The sequence below is a fragment of the Odontesthes bonariensis genome, chromosome 18 (genome assembly GCF_027942865.1).
Source record: "Odontesthes bonariensis isolate fOdoBon6 chromosome 18, fOdoBon6.hap1, whole genome shotgun sequence".
NCBI classification, from domain to species: domain Eukaryota; kingdom Metazoa; phylum Chordata; class Actinopteri; order Atheriniformes; family Atherinopsidae; genus Odontesthes; species Odontesthes bonariensis.
The window spans coordinates 1,889,132-1,914,197 of NC_134523.1; the positions used below are offsets into that span (position 1 = coordinate 1,889,132).

At 49.8% G+C, this 25,066-nt stretch overlaps 1 protein-coding gene across 1 annotated transcript; it reads left to right on the forward strand.

Moving 5' to 3' along the window:
* The first annotated feature begins 285 nt into the window (after positions 1 to 285).
* Positions 286 to 22,860, forward strand: sdc2 (syndecan 2). Its single transcript, XM_075450078.1, has 5 exons — positions 286 to 634; positions 15,418 to 15,532; positions 17,091 to 17,254; positions 18,594 to 18,723; positions 19,793 to 22,860. Exons 1-5 carry the CDS (start codon positions 575 to 577, stop codon positions 19,954 to 19,956), a joined length of 633 nt encoding a protein of 210 aa, XP_075306193.1. The 5' UTR covers positions 286 to 574; the 3' UTR covers positions 19,957 to 22,860.
* The last annotated feature ends 2,206 nt before the right edge of the window (positions 22,861 to 25,066 follow it).

Genomic DNA, 25,066 nt, shown 5'->3' on the forward strand with positions numbered 1-25,066 from the left:
TGCAGAACTTCCTCTATGTTCAGAACTTTATTCAAACACCTCACGTGACGTCAGCACCTGCTCTCCTCAGGTGAGGACCGGCCCGGTTCTGCTTCCTGCGGGCTGATGGTTCCGGAGCCGCTCATCAGAGATGTGAATGAGAGCAGAAAATAAACTTTCAGAGTCGGTGTGAACCAGCAGGTGGAGCCGCAGAACCAGCGGCCCTCCTCTGGACGCCCACTGATCCGTGTCTCGGGCTCTTTGGCCCCGCGGAGTTCTCTCCGTGTCTCGCGGTGTCTCGGTGGAGGGGAGCGCACGCACTCACAGGAGCGCACGCGTGCGCGTGCCTCACTTTGTCCTTAGAGCAAGCTGAGAGCGAGGTGTCTCGCGCAGATTTCAGCGACAGTCGGCGCGCGGCGGAGCCTGCGAACACACGCGCCCGTTTGAGTGAATTCAGTCAGATTTCGGAGAGAAAAAGGCGGCGCGAGGAGGAATAACGCGCATCCGGCTGATAATAACCCGAACTAACCCCCCGAGAGCCGGGGCGGCGGAGCGAGAAGCGGAGGGATCAGTCTGCTGGAGCCGCGGAGGGATCATGAGGACCGGCTGGACCTGTGTGACCGTGGCGCTCTGCCTGCTGCTCTGCCGGGACACGGTGAGTGGATCTGTGGGGGGGGACCCGGTGCCACGCGCACACAGAGCAGACTCCGGTGCCACGCGCACACAGAGCAGACTCCGGTGCCACGCGCACTCGGAGCAGCTCAGAACTTTTACTGAGATGAGCTGTGGATGTGTGAGCTCCATCTGATCAGGTCCTCTGGTTCTACGCATCACGCGCATGGTTTTACGCACACACGCACATGCGCACATTCAACTTGTGAGAAACTGTTGGACCCACCTCAGGTAACCCGAACAGGTGAGAGAAGTTCGGCAGAATCAGAACATTTAGCATTGAGCAAGTAAACTGTACAACAGCAGCTGGATGGTTCTGTTGGTGTCAGAACCGTCTAACTGGGCCATCAGGGTCAGAACCGTCTGACTGGGCCATCAGGGTCAGAACCGTCTAACTGGGCCATCAGGGTCAGAACCGTCTGACTGGGCCATCAGGGTCAGAACTGGGCCATCAGGGTCAGAACCGTCTAACTGGGCCATCAGAGTCAGAACCGTCTGACTGGGCCATCAGGGTCAGAACTGGGCCATCAGGGTCAGAACCGTCTAACTGGGCCATCAGAGTCAGAACCGTCTGACTGGGCCATCAGGGTCAGAACCGTCTAACTGGGCCATCAGAGTCAGAACCGTCTAACTGGGCCATCAGGGTCAGAACCGTCTAACTGGGCCATCAGAGTCAGAACCGTCTGACTGGGCCATCAGGGTCAGAACCGTCTAACTGGGCCATCAGAGTCAGAACCGTCTGACTGGGCCATCAGGGTCAGAACTGGGCCATCAGGGTCAGAACCGTCTGACTGGGCCATCAGAGTCAGAACCGTCTAACTGGGCCATCAGAGTCAGAACCGTCTGACTGGGCCATCAGGGTCAGAACTGGGCCATCAGGGTCAGAACCGTCTGACTGGGCCATCAGGGTCAGAACTGGGCCATCAGAGTCAGAACCGTCTGACTGGGCCATCAGAGTCAGAACCGTCTAACTGGGCCATCAGAGTCAGAACCGTCTGACTGGGCCATCAGGGTCAGAACCGTCTAACTGGGCCATCAGGGTCAGAATCGTCTAACTGGGCCATCAGGGTCAGAACTGGGCCATCAGGGTCAGAACCGTCTGACTGGGCCATCAGAGTCAGAACCGTCTAACTGGGCCATCAGAGTCAGAACCGTCTAACTGGGCCATCAGGGTCAGAACCGTCTAACTGGGCCAGCTGATTGGACAGGTGGGTCCTCCTCTGTTGGACCCACCTGTCCAATCAGCAGCCTCTCTGGTGCCGTGCTGCAGGAACACACCACAGCCTGAACCCGATCGGTAGCAGAACCCGATCGGTAGCAGAACCCGATCAGTACCAGCAGCTGGAGGCCAGCTCCATCTTCATCTCAGGCACCTTCCTGCTCGTCTTCCTCACCCTCCTCCAGCATGTGTCACGTGCACATGCTCCGTGCACGTGACACATAAAATAAACCTAAATTCAATTTGATTCATTTTGACTCAATCTGGATGCCTAAACCTAACTTAAGTATGTTCTATTCTATGCCTTAACCTATCTTCCTCCTAACTAGTGCTGGGCCGTATGACCAAAAATACGGTATTTTTTCACGGTTTCACGGTATATCACGGTATTTTTTTTCAGGCATAATTAGGTGTTCACAGCATTTTCTACAGATTGAGAACAGAATTAAAAATAAAAATAAAAATTCTTCAAAATAATTCCTTTGTTAATAATTGGTCACACAGAACTTTATTGTATTAATATTCACATCTTCATTGTAAACAAATTAATAACAAAGCTAATTACACTGGTGGGGCTGTTCAGCTGTTTCAGACTGATACCTCCGGTTCAGGCTGGTCCTCATCCTCAACACGCACGTCTCTTTTTCAATCGCGGAAAATATTTTTCAATACTCATCTGGATTGAAGCAGCAAACATTCAGTGTAAGAGTTTAAAAAACCTACTTTATTTGATTCACAGCTGCTAGTGTTTTGACCTCGACAACCCAACTACTTTTTTTTTTTTACGGCAAACTTGCGACTAGTTAACTTTATAAAGAAGGCGTAATCGCTTGTTTGCTATGGGTCGGGTCGGGACGGGACAACATTGTATTCAAAATATAAAATATTTTTATAGGACTTTTAAATGGGAGCTAATCTAACGCGACGCTGAAGCTAGCAAGCTGCCACGCTTCCAGGGATGATCTCGCTGATGGAGACACACGCGGTGTGCACGGAGGGGAGGGGCTGTGTGTGTGTGTAGGCTGACAGAGAGACGGAGGGAGAGCAGGGAAAGGAAATGCAGCTTAACGAATACGAGTATTTTTTAAATAGCGTTAAAAATAATAATAATAACGAAACGCAATATGTGGCGGCCGGTGTTGAATCTGTGGCGCACCGCCACGAATTGTGTGGGAAACACTGCTATCCACCTTCACCTTCGCGTAACACAAGTGCTTATTACCACCTCGCACCCATAGACAGTAAACATGCGTGTTTAGAAGCGCAACACTGAAAAGGGTCCCGTCTCAAACAATGTCGCGCGACGCAGCGTTCCCCCCGTTGTGTAATCAAATACACCGGTATGGCGGTATATTAAAAATTCATATCATAACGAAATTATAAACCGGTATTCAGTGTGAACCGGTATACCGCCCAGCACTACTCCTAACCCTAACCTCAATATTTATCTACAAATTCGACCCTAAATTATATAGCCCTAACCATTATTCTGCCCTAACCCTAACCTCACAGGGAGTGGCGGCCCTAACCCTAACCTCACAGGGAGTGGCAGCCCTAGCCCTAACCTATTGCCCTAACCCTAACCTCACAGGGAGTGGCAGCCCTAACCCTAACCTCACAGGGAGTGGCAGCCCTAACCCTAACCTATTGCCCTAACTCTAACCTCACAGGGAGTGGCGGCCCTAACCCTAACTTATTGCCCTAACCCTAACCTCACAGGGAGTGGCAGCCCTAACCCTAACCTCACAGGGAGTGGCAGCCCTAACCCTAACCTATTGCCCTAACCCTAACCTCACAGGGAGTGGCAGCCCTAACCCTAACCTATTGCCCTAACCCTAACCTCACAGGGAGTGGCAGCCCTAACCCTAACCTATTGCCCTAACTCTAACCTCACAGGGAGTGGCAGTCCTAACCCTAACCTATTGCCCTAACCCTAACCTCACAGGGAGTGGCAGCCCTAACCCTAACCTCACAGGGAGTGGCAGCCCTAACCCTAACCTATTGCCCTAACTCTAACCTCACAGGGAGTGGCGGCCCTAACCCTAACTTATTGCCCTAACCCTAACCTCACAGGGAGTGGCAGCCCTAACCCTAACCTCACAGGGAGTGGCAGCCCTAACCCTAACCTATTGCCCTAACCCTAACCTCACAGGGAGTGGCAGCCCTAACCCTAACCTATTGCCCTAACCCTAACCTCACAGGGAGTGGCGGCCCTAACCCTAACCTCACAGGGAGTGGCGGCCCTAACCCTAACCTCACAGGGAGTGGCAGCCCTAACCCTAACCTATTGCCCTAACCCTAACCTCACAGGGAGTGGCAGCCCTAACCCTAACCTATTGCCCTAACTCTAACCTCACAGGGAGTGGCAGCCCTAACCCTAACCTATTGCCCTAACCCTAACCTCACAGGGAGTGGCGGCCCTAACCTATTGCCCTAACTCTAACCTCACAGAGAGTGGCGGCCCTAACCCTAACCTATTGCCCTAACCTATTGCCCTAACCTCACAGGGAGTGGCGGCCCTAACCCTAACCTCACAGGGAGTGGCAGCCCTAACCTATTGCCCTAACTCTAACCTCACAGGGAGTGGTGGCACTAACCCTAACCTATTGCCCTAACCCTAACCTCACAGGGAGTGGTGGCCCTAACCTATTGCCCTAACTCTAACCTCACAGGGAGTGGTGGCACTAACCCTAACCTATTGCCCTAACCCTAACCTCACAGGGAGTGGCGGCCCTAACCTATTGCCCTAACCCTAACCTCACAGGGAGTGGCGGCCCTAACCTATTGCCCTAAGTCTAACCTCACAGGGAGTGGTGGCACTAACCCTAACCTATTGCCCTAACCCTAACCTATTGCCCTAACCCTAACCTCACAGGGAGTGGCGGCCCTAACCCTAATGAGGACTAAAACCATAATTACAAGAATAATTAAAAAAATAATTTAATTGGTTACAGTTTAAAATTTACAATAAAAATAATAATTGATGAGTTAAACCTCAGTTATAAACAATTATTGGGTTAAAAATTTGAATTTAAATTACATTAAAAATTAAAAAACAGTTTATTTAATGCAATTGGTTCAAAATACAATTTTCCTCAAATTAATTAATGATTCAAAATTGGGTTTTAAAATTCATTATATTCGTCTTTTTGTCATGTTAAAAGTCTTTTCTCGCCTAAAAAGGCGGAGCATAAAAGGAGGCGAACAGTAGTTTTATTTCATTCTGGCTCTGGTCTTCGAAGGGGAAACATCTCCCAACCACAGCAGAACTAAAACTCTTTTTGTGCCTTGCCTGAAGAAGACCTACTAGAGGTCGAAACGTCGTGACAGGCACACTTTTATTTCATTTTCAAAAAAAAAAAAAAAAAAAAAAAAAATTAAAAGAACAAATAAAATTAAAAATGAGAAAATACAACAAAACAAAAAAAACAACTAAATAATCAAGAATGATTAAAAAACAACCCATTTTTGTTTAAAATTTGTTTATTGTTTCCCAATTGGAAACCCTCCCATAGTTGTTTGTTAAAAAATTATTTAATTTTTATTTAAAAATAATTCATTGTTTCCCAGTCTGGAAACCCCCCCTTAGTTGTTTATATAATTTAATTTAAAAACAAATAAATTATTCAAAAAACAACAACACAAAAAACTAAAACGGATGATTGGACAGTAGTCCACTACGGCAGGAGACGCCAGCGTCCTCGCCAACCACCACGGGACCAGGGTTGCGAGAGGTGTGATGGGTGGCAGGCCCGTGCATCTCCTTCTTCCTTCGGGAGGGGGGTTCAGTCCCCACGCCCTAACCCTAACCCTAACCCTGTGCAGTCTGTGTGGAGCTGACATCACTGTCACTAAAGTAAACATCTCAGGTCAAAGGTCATGACTAAAGTTAGTGGTGAGTTCGGGTTCTGCTGGACGTTTGGTTACAGAACGAAGGTGTTCCAAATATCTGGCAGAGTCTGGCAGAAAGCGGCTCGGTGAACACATCTGCGCTCGCTCATGTTTACGAGCAGCTCTGAGAGGCTCCACTCTGCTGTTTCCTGATCTGGGATCAGCATGTAAATCATGCTCTGTGCTCGGGTGTAATCCTCCATGAATTCCTCTCCACACAGCCGCTTCATCTGGAGCCTTTTCCTGAGAAAAGCTGCAGAAGGAATTCACAAAGAGCTCCCCACAGGACGCAGAGCACCCGGAGCTGAAAGCATGTTGAACACGTCCTCATGAATATTCACAGCTGAGACGTGTTTGTCATTGTAAGCGACCACAACAAGAGCAGAAGGAGCCCCGGTCCTGATCCGGGTCCACATTAAAACCTGCTCACGTAACACCATCGTGCTGCCCTGTGACATCCTGCTAACGGGTCCAAAGTGTTTTCAGCTCCAGTCATTTCCTGCTGAGGCTGCAGCTTCCTTACAGCCGTTTTCCATGCTTATAAAAGCGTGCACCTGTCTGCTGGGCTCCATGTTCATGCACAAACAAACGGGACTCTTTAACGGCTGCTGAGCTCTGCCTGATGATCCACATCCTGGCTGGAAAGTCGGAACTATGACCACACTGTGAAAGCCGTCCAGACACTGACTCACGCTGTAGGACCGGCTGAGCCGGGCTGAAAAAGGGCAAAGACGAATAGAATAAACACATGTTTGGAGTTGAGTTTCATCTGAGGAGCGGACCAACGTTTACGGACCTGAAAAGAGTCTAAAGAGGGTAAAGTTTGAGCTGCGTTCAGGCTCTGAATCCACCGTCCGGCTTCCAGAAACACACCGCCCCGCTCAGACGTCATGTGACTGTCATGTGACTGGCATGTGACCGTCATGTGACTGGCATGTGACTGGCATGTGACTGTCCTGTGACTGGTATGTGACCGGCATGTGACTGGCATGTGACTGGCATGTGACTGTCCTGTGACTGTCCTGTGACTGTCCTGTGACTGGCATGTGACTGGCATGTGACCGGCATGTGACCGGCATGTGACCGGCATGTGACTGTCCTGTGACCGGCATGTGACTGTCCTGTGACTGTCCTGTGACTGGCATGTGACCGGCATGTGACCGGCATGTGACCGTCCTGTGACCGGCATGTGACTGTCCTGTGACTGGCTTGTGACTGTCCTGTGACCGGCATGTGACTGGCATGTGACCGTCATGTGACCGTCCTCTTGGATCCGATGAGTACAGCAGAACCAGAGTTCAGTAACCAGGTGACCAAGTTTGTGGTGACACCGTCTGACATGCTGTGTGGTTGTAGCTCTACGCCGACACATGGCTCCGCCTTAATTACACTCTGTCATTGCTGAGTCATTGTGTGAGTCATCCTCCGCCCACAGCAGACTGTTCTGCAGCCATAGCTCCACCAGTTATCTCTAACCAAGGACCTGAAGTCTGACTGAGGCTGGGAAAAAGTCATGTCACCATATTTATTTTGTATCAGTTGATATCAATATATGTCGGGTCCATAACTCACAGCATCCACTGGAACTCTTATTGGGAGTATACAACACAAAAAGCTGCATCTGTCACATCACGGTGTCTCTCTGAAGGGTTCCACCTGTTGGTTTGTTCTGAAGGGTTCCACCTGTTGGTGTGGTCTGAAGGGTTCCACCTGTTGGTTTGTTCTGAAGGGTTCCACCTGTTGGTTTGGTCTGAAGGGTTCCACCTGTTGGTGTGGTCTGAAGGGTTCCACCTGTTGGTGTGGTCTGAAGGGTTCCACCTGTTGGTGTGGTCTGAAGGGTTCCACCTGTTGGTTTGGTCTGAAGGGTTCCACCTGTTGGTTTGGTCTGAAGGGTTCCACCTGTTGGTGTGGTCTGAAGGGTTCCACCTGTTGGTGTGGTCTGAAGGGTTCCACCTGTTGGTTTGGTCTGAAGGGTTCCACCTGTTGGTGTGGTCTGAAGGGTTCCACCTGTTGGTTTGGTCTGAAGGGTTCCACCTGTTGGTTTGGTCTGAAGGGTTCCACCTGTTGGTGTGGTCTGAAGGGTTCCACCTGTTGGTTTGATCTGAAGGGTTCCACCTGTTGGTGTGGTCTGAAGGGTTCCACCTGTTGGTTTGATCTGAAGGGTTCCACCTGTTGGTTTGATCTGAAGGGTTCCACCTGTTGGTTTGATATGAAGGGTTCCACCTGTTGGTTTGGTCTGAAGGGTTCCACCTGTTGGTTTGGTCTGAAGGGTTCCACCTGTTGGTTTGATCTGAAGGGTTCCACCTGTTGGTTTGGTCTGAAGGGTTCCACCTGTTGGTTTGATCTGAAGGGTTCCACCTGTTGGTTTGGTCTGAAGGGTTCCACCTGTTGGTTTGGTCTGAAGGGTTCCACCTGTTGGTTTGATCTGAAGGGTTCCACCTGTTGGTTTGGTCTGAAGGGTTCCACCTGTTGGTTTGATCTGAAGGGTTCCACCTGTTGGTTTGATCTGAAGGGTTCCACCTGTTGGTTTGATCTGAAGGGTTCCACCTGTTGGTTTGGTCTGAAGGGTTCCACCTGTTGGTTTGGTCTGAAGGGTTCCACCTGTTGGTTTGATCTGAAGGGTTCCACCTGTTGGTTTGATCTGAAGGGTTCCACCTGTTGGTTTGATCTGAAGGGTTCCACCTGTTGGTTTGATCTGAAGGGTTCCACCTGTTGGTTTGATCTGAAGGGTTCCACCTGTTGGTTTGTTCTGAAGGGTTCCACCTGTTGGTTTGATCTGAAGGGTTCCACCTGTTGGTTTGGTCTGAAGGGTTCCACCTGTTGGTTTGGTCTGAAGGGTTCCACCTGTTGGTTTGATCTGAAGGGTTCCACCTGTTGGTTTGATCTGAAGGGTTCCACCTGTTGGTTTGTTCTGAAGGGTTCCACCTGTTGGTTTGATCTGAAGGGTTCCACCTGTTGGTTTGGTCTGAAGGGTTCCACCTGTTGGTTTGGTCTGAAGGGTTCCACCTGTTGGTTTGATCTGAAGGGTTCCACCTGTTGGTTTGATCTGAAGGGTTCCACCTGTTGGTTTGGTCTGAAGGGTTCCACCTGTTGGTTTGATCTGAAGGGTTCCACCTGTTGGTTTGATCTGAAGGGTTCCACCTGTTGGTTTGTTCTGAAGGGTTCCACCTGTTGTTTTGGTCTGAAGGGTTCCACCTGTTGGTTTGGTCTGAAGGGTTCCACCTGTTGTTTTGGTCTGAAGGGTTCCACCTGTTGGTTTGATCTGAAGGGTTCCACCTGTTGGTTTGATCTGAAGGGTTCCACCTGTTGGTTTGTTCTGAAGGGTTCCACCTGTTGTTTTGGTCTGAAGGGTTCCACCTGTTGGTTTGATCTGAAGGTTCCACCTGTTGGTTCCACCTGTTGGTTCCACGTGTTGGTTCCACCGGTTGGTTCCACCTGTTGGTTTGATCTGAAGGTTCCACCTGTTGGTTTGATCTGAAGGTTCCACCTGTTGGTTTGCTCTGAAGGTTCCACCTGTTGGTTTGCTCTGAAGGTTCCACCTGTTGGTTTGATCTGAAGGTTCCACCTGTTGGTTTGATCTGAAGGTTCCACCTGTTGGTTTGCTCTGAAGGTTCCACCTGTTGGTTTGATCTGAAGGTTCCACCTGTTGGTTTGCTCTGAAGGTTCCACCTGTTGGTTTGCTCTGAAGGTTCCACCTGTTGGTTTGCTCTGAAGGTTCCACCTGTTGGTTTGCTCTGAAGGTTCCACCTGTTGGTTTGCTCTGAAGGTTCCACCTGTTGGTTTGATCTGAAGGTTCCACCTGTTGGTTTGCTCTGAAGGTTCCACCTGTTGGTTTGCTCTGAAGGTTCCACCTGTTGGTTTGCTCTGACAGAGCACAGCAGAAACACAGCCCACAGGTGGGATTCTGTAGTGAAACTTTCCTCTGGACTGTCTGGTGTTCTGAGTTGATATCAGAGCGAACAGGACTGCTATCAGGCTGATGATGACCTGCAGCATCCTTTCTGCACTGACTGTGTTGTTGCTGTTGCTGATCAGGATTAACCTGTATAATGGGATCACAGATCACCACCTGCCATCCGTCCTGTTCTCTTTCAACAGCTCCAGTCTGAGGGGCATCTTTGATCAACATTCATCCCCATATTTTCTTATTTCCTCTCGTTAAATGTCTGGTCTGTCACCTTCCTGTTTTTACGTGTCTACCTGGAATCAAAGAAGAGTCGGCTTTGTGTGTGGAAAACCATTCACCTCCAGTTCTTCCTCTAAAACTTTGACTCAGGTTATTCAGAGCCGGCGGCTGCAGTGAAGAATGCAGCACATCATCATTTTCTACATGCTGATGGAACACAAACAGCCACTCATGGCAATGAAAATGGAAAATGTTGTATTTAAACATTAAGTTTGCCCAAATAATTTCCACTTCTGTGCAAAAAAAGGCCCGATCAGCCCTCATTTCTTTATATATTTCTAATAAAAACAGGAAACAGTTGCAGTGATTTACTGAAACATGACCCAACATTAATATAAATACAGAATATGAGGCAGAGACACCCCTGTTACCTCTGACAGTCTAATGGTTTGCTTCTATGTAGCTTATTGTTAGCTTTGATGTTAGCTGTAATGACCTGATTGTCAGCTTGAGATACATTTGTGCACGTGTGTGGATTCACGATTAAACTGTGTGCACGCAAAGGCAGGAATGTGCTGCTCATTCTTTTCTCCACATTTACACATTTATATTCAACCAAACAGACGGGATGCCGAAAGTTGGCAGCTGGTTCCACAGAGAGGGGCCTGATAACTGAAGGCTCTGCCTCCCAAACTGGCAGCTGGTTCCACAGAGAGGGGCCTGATAACTGAAGGCTCTGCCTCCCAAACTGGCAGCTGGTTCCTCAGAGAGGGGCCTGATAACTGAAGGATCTGCCTCCCAAACTGGCAGCTGGTTCCACAGAGAGGGGCCTGATAACTGAAGGCTCTGCCTCCCAAACTGGCAGCTGGTTCCACAGAGGGGCCTGATAACCGAAGGCTCTGCCTCCCAAACTGGCAGCTGGTTCCACAGAGAGGGGCCTGATAACTGAAGGCTCTGCCTCCCAAACTGGCAGCTGGTTCCACAGAGAGGGGCCTGATAACTGAAGGCTCTGCCTCCCAAACTGGCAGCTGGTTCCACAGAGAGGGGCCTGATAACTGAAGGCTCTGCCTCCCAAACTGGCAGCTGGTTCCTCAGAGAGGGGCCTGATAACTGAAGGATCTGCCTCCCAAACTGGCAGCTGGTTCCACAGAGAGGGGCCTGATAACTGAAGGCTCTGCCTCCCAAACTGGCAGCTGGTTCCACAGAGGGGCCTGATAACCGAAGGCTCTGCCTCCCAAACTGGCAGCTGGTTCCACAGAGAGGGGCCTGATAACCGAAGGCTCTGCCTCCCAAACTGGCAGCTGGTTCCACAGAGAGGGGCCTGATAACTGAAGGCTCTGCCTCCCAAACTGGCAGCTGGTTCCACAGAGAGGGGCCTGATAACTGAAGGCTCTGCCTCCCAAACTGGCAGCTGGTTCCACAGAGAGGGGCCTGATAACTGAAGGCTCTGCTTCCCAAACTGGCAGCTGGTTCCACAGAGAGGGGCCTGATAACTGAAGGCTCTGCCTCCCAAACTGGCAGCTGGTTCCACAGAGAGGGGCCTGATAACTGAAGGCTCTGCTTCCCAAACTGGCAGCTGGTTCCACAGAGAGGGGCCTGATAACTGAAGGCTCTGCTTCCCAAACTGGCAGCTGGTTCCACAGAGAGGGGCCTGATAACTGAAGGCTCTGCTTCCCAAACTGGAGCAGCCAATGGGAGGCTGTGGACAGAGCGAGCTCATCTCTGACACAGCTCCAGTTAAACAGCTGCTCAGGAACAAAGACTCTAATTATAGCGATGGCTTCAAACAGGTCAGGCCTCAGTTTGGGTTCAGCTGGGTTTCATGTGTGGAAGTCAAACTCGGCGTCTCCGTGGTGACGTGTTGGGACGGATTCCTTCAGGCAGCACATGGTCACGTGTCGCCTACTCGCTGCCAGGAGTCTGGCGTCTGTTAGTGGAGGCAGATGTGACCGCATTACATCAGCCACCACATCTGGATGTGTGTGGGAAGTTCATTATAAACCCACATTTGGGCTCTTTTATTTCCACATCAAGGAAAGTGATGTGAGATGACAGGAAGGGTTAGAAACTCTACGTCACGCCGCAGTCGCTGTGTGTGAGGTCACTGTCCTTGGTTGTCATAGCAGCAGCATCGCCAACTTAAAGGGAGTTTCCTACCCATGGCGGTATGAAGGACCCGTGGTGGTGGATGCTCTGAAGCTTTGTGCTGTTTTTCAGTTAGCAGCTGATTTGTTTCAGTTAGCATCTGATTTGTTTCAGTGTTTGAGGTACCTGATGAACGCTGCCCTGTCTCAGCTCTCAGGGAAGGCTCTCCCTCAGTTTATTCAAAGCTCAACTCATTTTGGTTCCTGTGAGGGCTTTGAGCTTCTGTTCTGTTGCATCCAGACAAACAGTTTTTGCTGGTTATTGCAGTGAGAAACAGTCTGAAACCATCTGAGCTCCACGTGTCTCTGCTGCAGACTGAAAGTAAAGCCTATTTCCAAAGTGTAAAGTTTCACTCTGAACACAGAAACTTTCCTGAGCACATCCAGCGCTGTTTAACGGAGGAGGAGGAGCTCGCTCAGCCTGGGAATCTGCACAGCTTTTTCATGAGTCTGGATACCACAGCTCTGAGGTATTCAGTGAGCCGGGCCATGTTGGAGCCACATGGGCTGCATGTTGTTCCCTCTGAGCTCCCAGTGAGAAGCTTTAAACATGATCAGGGCCTCAGCGAAGTCTGAAGGATGTGGCTGAAGCTGCACCTGTGAGAGCATCCGAAGCAGAGCATCCGAAGCAGAGCATCCGAAGCAGAGGATCCGAAGCAGAGCATCTGAAGCAGAGGATCCGAAGCAGAGCATCTGAAGCAGAGGATCCGAAGCAGAGCATCTGAAGCAGAGCATCCGAAGCAGAGCATCCGAAGCAGAGGATCCGAAGCAGAGCATCCGAAGCAGAGGATCCGAAGCAGAGCATCCGAAGCAGAGGATCCGAAGCAGAGCATCTGAAGCAGAGGATACGAAGCAGAGCATCTGAAGCAGAGCATCTGAAGCAGAGCATCCGAAGCAGAGCATCCGAAACAGAGCATCTGAAGCAGAGCATCTGAAGCAGAGCATCCGAAACAGAGCATCTGAAGCAGAGCATCTGAAACAGAGCATCTGAAACAGAGCATCTGAAGCAGAGCATCTGAAGCAGAGCATCTGAAGCAGAGCATCTGAAGCAGAGCATCTGAAACAGAGCATCTGAAGCAGAGCATCTGAAGCAGAGCATCTGAAACAGAGCATCTGAAGCAGAGCATCTGAAGCAGAGCATCTGAAACAGAGCATCTGAAGCAGAGCATCTGAAGCAGAGCATCTGAAACAGAGCATCTGAAACAGAGCATCTGAAGCAGAGCATCTGAAGCAGAGCATCTGAAACAGAGCATCTGAAGCAGAGCATCTGGAGCAGAACATCTGAAGCAGAGCATCTGAAACAGAGCATTTGGAGCAGAGCATCTGAAGCAGAGCATCTGGAGCAGAGCAAAGGTTCTGAGGGATGGACTCACAGTAAAGGTTCTGACGGTTCTGATGGTTTTCCTCACAGTAAAGGTTCTGATGGTTCTGACGGTTCTGATGGTTTTCCTCACAGTAAAGGTTCTGATGGTTCTGATGGTTCTGACGGTTCTGATGGTTTTCCTCACAGTAAAGGTTCTGACGGTTCTGATGGTTTTCCTCACAGTAAAGGTTCTGATGGTTCTGACGGTTCTGATGGTTTTCCTCACAGTAAAGGTTCTGATGGTTCTGATAGTTTTCCTCACAGTAAAGGTTCTGATGGTTCTGATGGTTCTGATGGTTTTCCTCACAGTAAAGGTTCTGATGGTTCTGATAGTTTTCCTCACAGTAAAGGTTCTGACGGTTCTGATGGTTTTCCTCACAGTAAAGGTTCTGACGGTTATGATGGTTTTACTCGGAGGAGGACAGCTCGGTGTGGCAGAGAAGCCCTGACCGAGGTCTCAGCCTGAGGAATGTGCTGTGAGCCTCTGAGTCGGTTTGTGTTGGAACAGGAGGGGGGGGGGGGGGGGGGGGTGTCCGGGGGGGGGGGGGGGGGGGTCCCTTCAGCTCTGGGGGAAAGTGTTGATTCTTCCAGAGGCCGGGGGGCGGTGAAGGAGGCGTGGAGAGGGGAGCTGTTAAAGAGAGTCTGAGACATCTGATCCTGCAGTTTATTTAGAGCTGACATGTTGTGTGTGTGGGGGGGTGTGACATGTTGTGGGGGGGTCCCAGGTCTGCTGCGTTCAGAGACAATAAAACATTTGTAAAGTCTTTCTCTATAAAGTTCAGCTGCAGAACACAGTTACAGGGACTCTGATCTGTGGCTGAGGGTAACCCTTCCGCTCTGCAGCCTGCGGCTCAAACACCACCAATCACTTCATTATTGGGATATCTTGGAGGGCAATAAATGTTGGGGGGGGGTTCACAGACCACGTGCACATGCGCAGTCAGTCCTGCAGGTTGCTTTCACCCCCACCTGATGGAGCACACAGACCTGTTCTGTGTGAGTGTTGGCTGATGATGATGATGATGAAGACATCTCTGATGGTGATTCATCACCCAGCACCAGGCGGTACAGCCGCTTTGCTTTATCCTTCATCAGTAATACCTCTGATGCATTGCAGACAGCTGATTGGTCAGAAAGGATCACATGTGGGCGTGAACATCCACACAGGGGGATGGGGGTGCTTGAAGAAGTCAGGAAAGGTTCAGATAAAGTAGCTTGGCTCAGACCCTCTCTTTGATCGGTTAAAGGCCTTTGTACGCAGCATTGTTGTGTTTCATCTCGTCTCTCGGTTATTCTTCTCTCAGCTCTCCTCTTTGTTATGGAGAGCTCCCAGATTTCCTCTCACGGCTGCACACAAACACACACAAAGGCTTTAAAGGATTAGAGGGTTAAACGGCTCTGATCCAGCAGGACAGTAAGAGTTCCAGCTTTAAGACTGGAAGCATTCATTCACTGATGGTGAATGAATCATTGATGAAAAGCTTTGATTTATCAGGTCATTCATCAACCAGAACTCTGAGTTACTCCGGTGATTTATTTTAAACATCAACCCAGTAGAATGAATTTATTTCGTTTGTCATCAAACAGACTCTCGGACTAAAGATTTGTTCATCTGCAGCAGCTGGTTACATGTTTAAGGCAAAAAAATGTGTTTCAGACCACCTGCTGAAACATCTTCAACGGTTCAGGTGTGACTGAGGGAATATTTCTCTGTTTGAGTTCTTTCCTCCAAAAGGTTTATTCAGTTTAAAAAGAAGAAAGCAGTGATTTTCATCTTAAACGAGAGAATAATCAAAGTTTCCTGCAGACGCACATCTGCCAGCTGGCAGCACATCTGTACAGTAGGTTCATGAGGCCTGTAGACGCAGATGTGTTGAAGACGCCTCAGAACACAGATAGAAGTGTAACATAGGAACATATGGTTTCCTCCCACTGAGTGTTTGTTGAAGGGACTTGCAGCATCATTAAACCCTCAGTGAGCTGTGACGGAGGTGTAATAACGGCGGCTGTTATCGGTTTGCAGATAGCAGAAGCAGCGAAGACCTCCTCTCAGGCGGATGACTTGTACCTGGATGACCCCGGCTCAGGAGGCTACTACCCTGAAGACGATGATGACTTTAACTCGGGGTCCGGCTCAGGTACTCTCTCACACGGCATACACTCACTGCAAGTTATGCAGAAAGCTTCGTGTTTTCTGTCTTTACCTTTATCTTAGAATTGGAATAACTCATCAGTCTGCACAGCTTTTTATGAGCTGCTCTGTCGTTCTTCAAAAACCTTCGGAAGAATAAAATCCTCCCAGAAGTGTGGGGGTTAGGGTTGGGGTTGGGGTAACCCTGTGCAGGTTGGGGTTGGGGTAACCCTGTGCAGGTTAGGGTTAGGGTAACCCTGTGCAGGTTGGGGTTGGGGTTAGGGTAACCCCGTGCAGGTTGGGGTTGGGGTAACCCTGTGCAGGTTAGGGTTGGGGTAACCCCGTGCAGGTTGGGGTTGGGGTAACCCTGTGCAGGTTAGGGTTGGGGTTGGGGTTAGGGTAACCCCGTGCAGGTTGGGGTTGGGGTAACCCTGTGCAGGTTGGGGTTGGGGTTGGGGTTAGGGTAACCCCGTGCAGGTTGGGGTTGGGGTAACCCTGTGCAGGTTAGGGTTGGGGTAACCCCGTGCAGGTTGGGGTTGGGGTAACCCTGTGCAGGTTAGGGTTGGGGTTGGGGTTAGGGTAACCCCGTGCAGGTTGAGGTTGGGGTAACCCTGTGCAGGTTAGGGTTGGGGTTGGGGTTAGGGTAACCCCGTCCAGGTTGGGGTTGGGGTAACCCTGTGCAGGTTAGGGTTGGGGTTGGGGTTAGGGTAACCCCGTCCAGGTTGGGGTTAGGGTAACCCTGTGCAGGTTAGGGTTGGGGTTGGGGTTAGGGTAACCCCGTGCAGGTTGGGGTTAGGGTAACCCTGTGCAGGTTGGGGTTGGGGTAACCCTGTGCGGGTTGGGGTTGGGGTAACCCTGTGCGGGTTGGGGTAACCCTGTGCAGGTTAGGGTTGGGGTTGGGGTAACCTTGTGCAGGTTAGGGTTAGGGTTGGGGTAACCCTGTGCAGGTTAGGGTTGGGGTGGGGTAACCTTGTGCAGGTTAGGGTTAGGGTAACCCTGCAGCTGATCCCTGCTGCTCTGAAACTACAGCAGATGAAGTGAAGTGGAAATAATGAAGATAACATCTGAGGAAAGCCCGTCGCTCTTTACAGACAAACACATGATTACATATTGTTCAGGGCTGGGTTAGAAAAATCTGATTCCATTTGAAAAATCCAACATCAATTAAGAACACCCTTAAATTTTCTTTTATCGTATTCCATTATTGGCCTCATCTGAGTGAGGAATCTCGTGTAATCTTGCATGACTACTCATGTGAATGTAGAGCCGGTCCTGCTTGTGAGGAGGGAAACCAGCCGGAAACAGCCGCTCCGTCACATCAGCCGATGGGAGGCAGGAAGTCGCCCCATCTAGAGGAGTCGGACGCTTAACTTAAAAATGGACCTGACCAAAATAATAATCTTTTGATGAAAAGCCTTCTAAACTCAGCCAGATTAGAACAAAAACTGCATCATTTGAATGGAATCAGTCGGTAATCAGATCTAATGGCGTCCTTCTCAGTTGGAATTGAATGGATTCAGCTGTTCTGACCATGATTGAACTGAGCGACTCTGCTCCGCCCGCAGGTGGAGGTGAGGAGGTGGTGGAGGAAGCAGTGACTGTTTATGTGGAGCAGAATGCAGCTCAGCCCACCCAGGACTCCACCAAAGCCTTCACCCCCAGGATGGACACGGCCACGGTCCGAGGACAGCCCAGAGACGGCCCGCCCAGGAAACCTTTCAGAACCGAGGTGAGCGCTGATGAAACCGGTAACTGAGCTGGGGGGGGGGGGCTCTGGTAGCCTTCGTGGGGTCTGTCCCTAAAAGCTTCTCTGATGCCGACGGTCATGGTTACCGTGGTTACAGGTAGAGATGTCCCGGTCAGGTTTTATTACCCCTGATCCGATACTTCTACAGTTCATTAAAGAAATGAAGAACGGTGAAGAAACAGATCCAGGACGTCCCCGATTCTTTATTTAAATAATAATAATAATAATAAAAGTAATAAATAATGAGAATAGATATACAGATATAGATGGGTTACATATCCGATCGGGATGAAACGTCCGATTCCGATCGAGTCAGAAACCACGTGATCGGATCGGGACATCCCTCGTTACTGTTCAGGTGACGCCATCTTCTGGTTGTGTTTGAAGTCGTGTGGAAATCAGCACTCTGAGTTTCTGATCCGCTCCAGATGAAGCAGGATTACATCTGTGAGACGTAATCAGGCTTCGGCCATTTTGTGTTTGGTTCCTGCTGTTCTCACTGGATGCCACATCTGTTTGGGATTAGTCGGCGGGCTCTCGGCCCCTCAGTCGAGCCCACCTGGCATCGTTCCATTCATCTTTCCTCCTGCTTCCACAGCTCCTTCAGCCATAAACACTGGCTCCGTTCCATTTAGCTTCCACAGCTCCTTCAGCCATAAACACTGGCTCCGTTCCATTTAGCTTCTAATGTTGTTGGAAGAAACTGTTAGCATTGGCCCAGCTCCGCTCCAGATGCTCTGCTTCCAAATCTGGATCAGTTCCATTTTTTTTCTGTCCAGCCCTAAAAGTTTCACAGGTTCCACTTTAGAGCAGATCCACTGACACCAGGTTGTTTTCCTGAAAGTGAAGGCCACACAGACTCAGACCCTGATGGGCAGAATAAAAGGTGGATCAGCTCCTCCTCAGCTCACTGTCAGCGCCGCAGGCAGAAGCTGTGATTGGTGGGATGCTGTGAGGTCATCGCTCACCTTTATTTAAAACTGCAGAATAAATCTCCTTTCACCAGAGCAGGAAGAGTTAAATTACCCAGGCCATGATAGACCAATGTGGACCTCACCGTTGTTGGGTTTGTGAGGTCATGACTCGTGTTACTTCTAAACTAAACACAGTTGATGCTAATCGACCGGTTTGTTGTCCTTTTTCTCTAAATGAGAATCGATAAGGGAACCGACAAAGAACCGAATCGTTAAGCAGAATCGAAAATGGAATTGGAATCGTAAAAATCTTGTCAATTCCCATCCCTACTCCTCACCCCCCCCACCCTGCTCCTCACCCCCCACTGCTCCTTTAACCCCCCCCCCACCCTGCTCCTCTCTCCCAGGCACCAGCTCCAGTCACTGAGGACCTGCAGAGGAACCAGGTGACCAGTACGACCGGTTCCCCCGGATCTCCTCAGGAGCCCATGGAGGTCCGCACTGAGAATCTGTTCCAGAGGACCGAAGTGTTGGCAGGTCAGTGGAACTCATGTTGGTATATTCCAGTAAACAGCTTCAGTGGAACACATGTTCCAGGCCTGATGTTCCAGGCCTGATGTTCCAGGCCTGATGTTCCAGGCTCGATGTTCCAGGCCTGATGTTCTGATGACATAAAAAGGGACCTGACTCAGATCACTTTCCTCTGCTGAGTCTGCAGAATGAAATCAGGACTGAATCTCTCCTGCTGATTGACTCAGTTCAGCTGTGTTTTTGGAGAATAAGAACAAAGTCTTTGGATCAGGCCTGAAAATTCTTCTTCTCCAGATTAGAACCATTCCTCTTCATCCCTGCATGACTTGTGAGGAACTGGTTTTCCTATATTCTGCCTGCATTGAATGACTGTTGCCCTGCGCTGAGCAGCTTTCCCTACAGGAACATGTGGAAACTGAAGTGGAGCAGAGGGCAGACTGTAGCAGCAGCACAGACTCTGAACACATTAAGAAGCTAGAAAGAAGCTCATAGAAGCAGAATTCATTGAGGTGTCCCTGCTGTCCTGCTGTCCTGCAGAGCTGAGCTGTCAGTTTTACAGCACGAAGATATGAACTCTCAGCAGCTAAAAACTCATTTTAAAGTAATAGTGATGCACTATGAGGGACAAAATTCAGACTGTTGATGAGTCATAGGAGGTTAACTTGTTGCTGAAGTCGCCAGCTGATCTGACCAATCAGCTGGCAGCTTGGGAGGATTAAACCAACAAATGGTCTTTAACCCGGTGAACAGTTAGCTGACCTTCACCTGTTTGACCCCATCAGCTGACTGTTCAGTGTTAAAAACCAGCTGATCACCAGTTAAACTATGTTACCGGTACCAGTCTCTGATTGGTAGAATGCACCGGTCTCTGATTGGTAGATGGCACCGGTCTCTGATTGGTAGATGGCACCGGTCTCTGATTGGTAGATGGCACCGGTCTCAGCAGTTTGGTCTCAGCAGTTTGGTCTCAGCAGTTTGGTCTCAGCAGTGGTGACATTTGTACGGCAGCTGTGGAAATAAACGGTTGACTTTGACACTTTGACCTTTAATCACTCACAGTGTCTTTCTTTCTCAGCTGTTATTGCAGGCGGCGTGATCGGCTTCCTGTTCGCCATCTTCCTCATCCTCCTGCTGGTGTACCGCATGAGGAAGAAGGACGAGGGCAGCTACGACCTGGGAGAGAGGAAGCCCTCCGGAGCAGCCTATCAGAAGGCCCCAACCAAGGAGTTCTATGCATAAAGCCCCGCCCCCATCAGCTGATCCACAGCTGGCTGACACACGGTCCATCCCAGACGGCTGACTTCAGTAAAATATCTCAAAGGAAAGTGTTTGCATGGAGAAGCAGATCTTTTCCTTCTGTTGTTGGATGAAACAGTGAAACATTAAAGCTGCTTTCAGTCACCGACGGCGCTGATCTGTGGCAGTGTGACCTGTAAGAAAGGGTTGAGTTATTCAGTAAAAAGCTTTTTATCTGTCCTCACGTCTGTTAATTTATCTCTTCTCTGCTGTTACATACATGCCTTTGTTGTCCATATTAACCCTGCTGAGGTAAATGTTCTCCTTCAGTTACTGAGGACTGTTCCACATCACTTTTCTGTTTGACCTTTCTCCTGTCGGCTGAACTTTTACAGATAAAAATGTGTCGGCTCGGCCTCCACAGCTTCTGTTTCATGTCTGGCTGATCTTCTTGTTTCCTGCTGCCGTCCTGCAGCTCAGTGTTTCCTCCTCAGATTGTTTGACTCCTCCTCCTCTCACCCTCACATCCTCCCTCTGCCTCCCCTGACCCCTGTTACTCAGCGCTCCCATGTTTCAGTCGTCAGACCCCCCCCCCGACAGTTAAAACGCCACCGCAGGGCGACTGCTGGCTGTCCACGCAGTGACATCACATGGATCTGCTGCTGACCCTCACATCTGGGGTCACTCCTGGTGCAGCTGTGCAGTAACACGAGGTAAACACCTGCGGAGGTAAACACCTGCGGAGGTAAACACCTGAGGTAGTAAACACCTGCGGAGGTAAACACCTGCGGTAGTAACCACCTGCGGAGGTAAACACCTGAGGTAGTAAACACCTGCGGAGGTAAACACCTGCGGAGGTAAACACCTGCGGTAGTAACCACCTGCGGAGGTAAACACCTGAGGTAGTAAACACCTGCGGTAAACACCTGAGGTGGTAAACACCTGAGGTGGTAAACACCTGAGGTAGTAAACACCTGAGGTAGTAAACACCTGCGGAGGTAAACACCTGAGGTAGTAAACACCTGCGGAGGTAAACACCTGCGGTAGTAAACACCTGAGGTAGTAAACACCTGAGGTAGTAAACACCTGCGGTAGTAAACACCTGAGGTAGTAAAGACCTGCGGTAGTAAACACCTGAGGTAGTAAAGACCTGCGGTAAAGACCTGAGGTAAACACCTGAGGTAGTAAAGACCTGCGGTAGTAAACACCTGCGGAGGTAAACACCTGAGGTAGTAAAGACCTGCGGTAGTAAACACCTGAGGTAGTAAACACCTGAGGTAGTAAACACCTGCAGTAAACACCTGAGGTAGTAAAGACCTGCGGTAGTAAACACCTTAGGTAGTAAACACCTGAGGTAGTAAACACCTGGGGTAAACACCTGCGGTAGTAAACACCTGAGGTAGTAAACACCTGCGGTAGTAAACACCTGAGGTAGTAAACACCTGCGGTAGTAAACACCTGCGGTAGTAAACACCTGGGGTAGTAAACACCTGCGGTAGTAAACACCTGAGGTAGTAAACACCTGCGGTAAACACCTGAGGTAGTAAAAACCTGAGGTAAACACCTGAGGTAGTAAACACCTGCGGTAAACACCTGAGGTAGTAAACACCTGAGGTAGTAAACACCTGAGGTAGTAAACACCTGCGGTAAACACCTGAGGTAGTAAACACCTGAGGTAGTAAACACCTGAGGTAGTAAAGACCTGTGGTAAACACCTGAGGTAAACACCTGAGGTAGTAAACACCTGCGGTAGTAAACACCTGCGGAGGTAAACACCTGAGGTAGTAAAGACCTGCGGTAGTAAACACCTGAGGTAGTAAAGACCTGCGGTAGTAAACACCTTAGGTAGTAAACACCTGAGGTAGTAAACACCTGCGGAGGTAAACACCTGAGGTAGTAAAGACCTGCGGTAGTAAACACCTGAGGTAGTAAACACCTGCGGTAAACACCTGAGTTAGTAAAGACCTGCGGTAGTAAACACCTGAGGTAGTAAAGACCTGCGGTAGTAAACACCTGAGGTAGTAAAGACCTGCGGTAGTAAACACCTGAGGTAGTAAAGACCTGCGGTAGTAAACACCTGAGGTAGTAAAGACCTGCGGTAGTAAACATCTGAGGTAGTAAAGACCTGCGGTAGTAAACACCTGAGGTAGTAAACACCTGAGGTAGTAAAGACCTGCGGTAGTAAACACCTGAGGTAAACACCTGAGGTAGTAAAGACCTGCGGTAGTAAACACCTGCGGAGGTTAACACCTGCGGTAAACACCTGAGGTAGTAAACACCTGCGGTAGTAAACACCTGAGGTAGTAAACACCTGCGGAGGTAAACACCTGCGGAGGTAAACACCTGCGGTAGTAAACACCTGAGGTAGTAAACACCTGAGGTAGTAAACACCTGCGGTAAACACCTGAGGTAGTAAACACCTGCGGTAGTAAACACCTGCGGAGGTAAACACCTGAGGTAGTAAACACCTGAGGTAGTAAACACCTGCGGAGGTAAACGCCTGGGGTAGGAAACACCTGCGGAGGTAAACACCTGAGGTAGTAAACACCTGAGGTAGTAAACACCTGCGGAGGTAAACACCTGAGGTAGTAAACACCTGCGGTAAACACCTGGGGCAGCCCCGCCCTCCCTGGTGGACTGAACTGAACCCCAAAGACTCAGAGTTTCTGCCCCCCCCCATCGTGGCCACATCCTGTTCCCTAGCTTCCTGTTAGACACCTGACCTTTGACCTTTCCTAGTGTATGAAAAGATATATAAATCTATATAAATGTATATTCACCGATGTTTGAAACCCTCAAAGTGCCTACATTTGGACGTGTTCCTGCTCAGGTGGAACTTTTGTAGCTGAGCTGACAGTATTGTACCTATAAGCTGAAACTACTGAATAAACATGTGGCCTAACATCAGCTGCCGTGTCGTCTTCTCTGCTCACCTGGGGTGATCACCTGGGGTGAACACCTGGGGTGAACATCTGGGTGAACACCTGGGGTGATCACCTGGGGTGAACACCTGGGGTGATCACCTGGGGTGAACACCTGGGGTGAACACCTGGGGTGATCACCTGGGGGATCCTGCTCTCTGCATCCCTCACTATTACCAAAACATCAGCTCCATTCTTTATGATAAATCTGGATTGTTACGGTTCTACATGTCGTTCCAGCACCACATGCACAGGAGCGTTTGGGAGTTTAATCAGAGTTTTAGATTCAAAGGGAAAACGACGAGTTGGAGGTCAAACCGTGGAAGCTGAACAGATCACAGTGAAGAGCAGCTCCCAGCAGCCGGATTCAGGGTGAGAATAAAAATAAGTTGATGCAGAACATAAAGCAAAGCTGCACCCAGCAACAGCTCAGGTGAGCCGGCAGCTAATGGCTCCTCAGTTTACATGCTGGAGGAGAGAACCAGGCTGGTGTCCACCCTCCTCCAGTCTTTATGCTAAGCTAGGCTAATGGCTCCTCAGTTTACATGCTGGAGGACAGAACCAGGCTGGTGATGTGATCACATGACGTGTTTAATGTGATGATAACTCTATAAATAACCCAGTTAATGGGAATAACCCCCCCCCGTCACAGACTTTTTCTCTCATTCCCTGGAGTTTAATCCCTTCTGTTACTCTAATCTGCCTCTGTGGCGGGCTCAGATTAGGGCAGTAAAATGATATGCTGGGGCACATAACCACCGGAGGATTACTCCTCTTCATGGTGCTAATCCCCTCAGACTCTCAGGAAATGTTCACCCTTCTGTTTCTGGACGCAGAGCCGGGCTGGAGGACAGGATATGGGCTTCATGGGGACCAGAGTGGGGAAAGCTTACCTCTGAGTAATCAGCCAAATCAGCCATTTTTAAAGCTGGTAATGAGCCGTGAAGACGGGCGTCTGCTCTGAACTCTGTAGACAAAACATTCAGTAATGGATCCCTGGAGAACATTTCAGAGGTATTTCTGTGAGATAAAAACATGAGCTGAGGCCACAGAACCAGAGAACCACAGAACCGCAGGACCACCGGACATCCGATGACGTGGCAGGAGAAGGAGCCCCCCCCCCCTTAAGGGAAGGATCCCAGACATCCCCAATGTCTGGGGGTGGGAGGGAGGGGCTCGAAAACGTGAGCCCATGGGCCAGGGCCCCATGGGCTCTGAGGCCAAGTCAGTCTCTGCGGGTGTGGCTTGGTCAGGCCCTCTTGGTCAGGCCCTGCGGCCTCGTGGTCAGGCCCTGCGGCCTCCTGGTCTGGGTCTCTGGACACTGTGGCGGCTGCTGGGTCCTGGGGCTGCGGGTCCTGTGAACCTGAGGAAGAGGAGCTGTACCCTGCGGCTACCTCTTCTGGCTCCAAGCCAAAGTCCTCCAGGTTAGCATTCCATCCCTTGAGCCCCCGCCTCGCCAACAGGAACACCAGGAGCTCACCAGCCGCTCGCAGTCTCGCAAACCCGGAGTCCCGCTCCAAACTGCGCCACAGCTCTTCATAAAGGTCCCAAAACTGGTCTGAGTCCGCTGCGTCCATTTTCTGGGTTTATTTAACAAACAAAAACAAAGTTCAAACCAAAGGCACAGCTGAGCCGGATTCAAAAAACAACTGTGGCAAAATAAACAAAGAACTAGGCATGGCATGGAAATAAATAAATACTTAAAGCAGTACTTTGTAACATTTCTACCTTAAAATAACAGCTTGAAAAAAATTGTGCGGCTAGAATGAGTTTTAATATTACGATTGGCCTGTCTCCTATGCCCTTCGGGGGTCTGAGTTGGAAAAACTGCGCTATGTAACTTTGCTGGAGCGGCCCGGGAGCTGAGCGGAAGTACTTCGACTTGCTTTCTGGCACACCTACCGCAAAAACAAATAGACCCCTCTCACGCTCCCAGGTACATTTGATTACTCTTACCTTCTCGGTCGACATAGCTTGCACCTTCTGACTCCTCGCCGGTTCGTCAACAAACGTGAAAGTGAAAGGGTGTTGTATTTACGACAGCGTAACCGTACATTACCTCCAAGCCTGTAGGGGGAGCTCCATAGTGGGCTTTTTGAGAAGTTACATTGCATTGCTTTAACTTGGAGAAGACGAGGAACATGGGAAAAGACAGGTCATCGGTGACAAGGCAGGTAAGACATGAAGGGCAC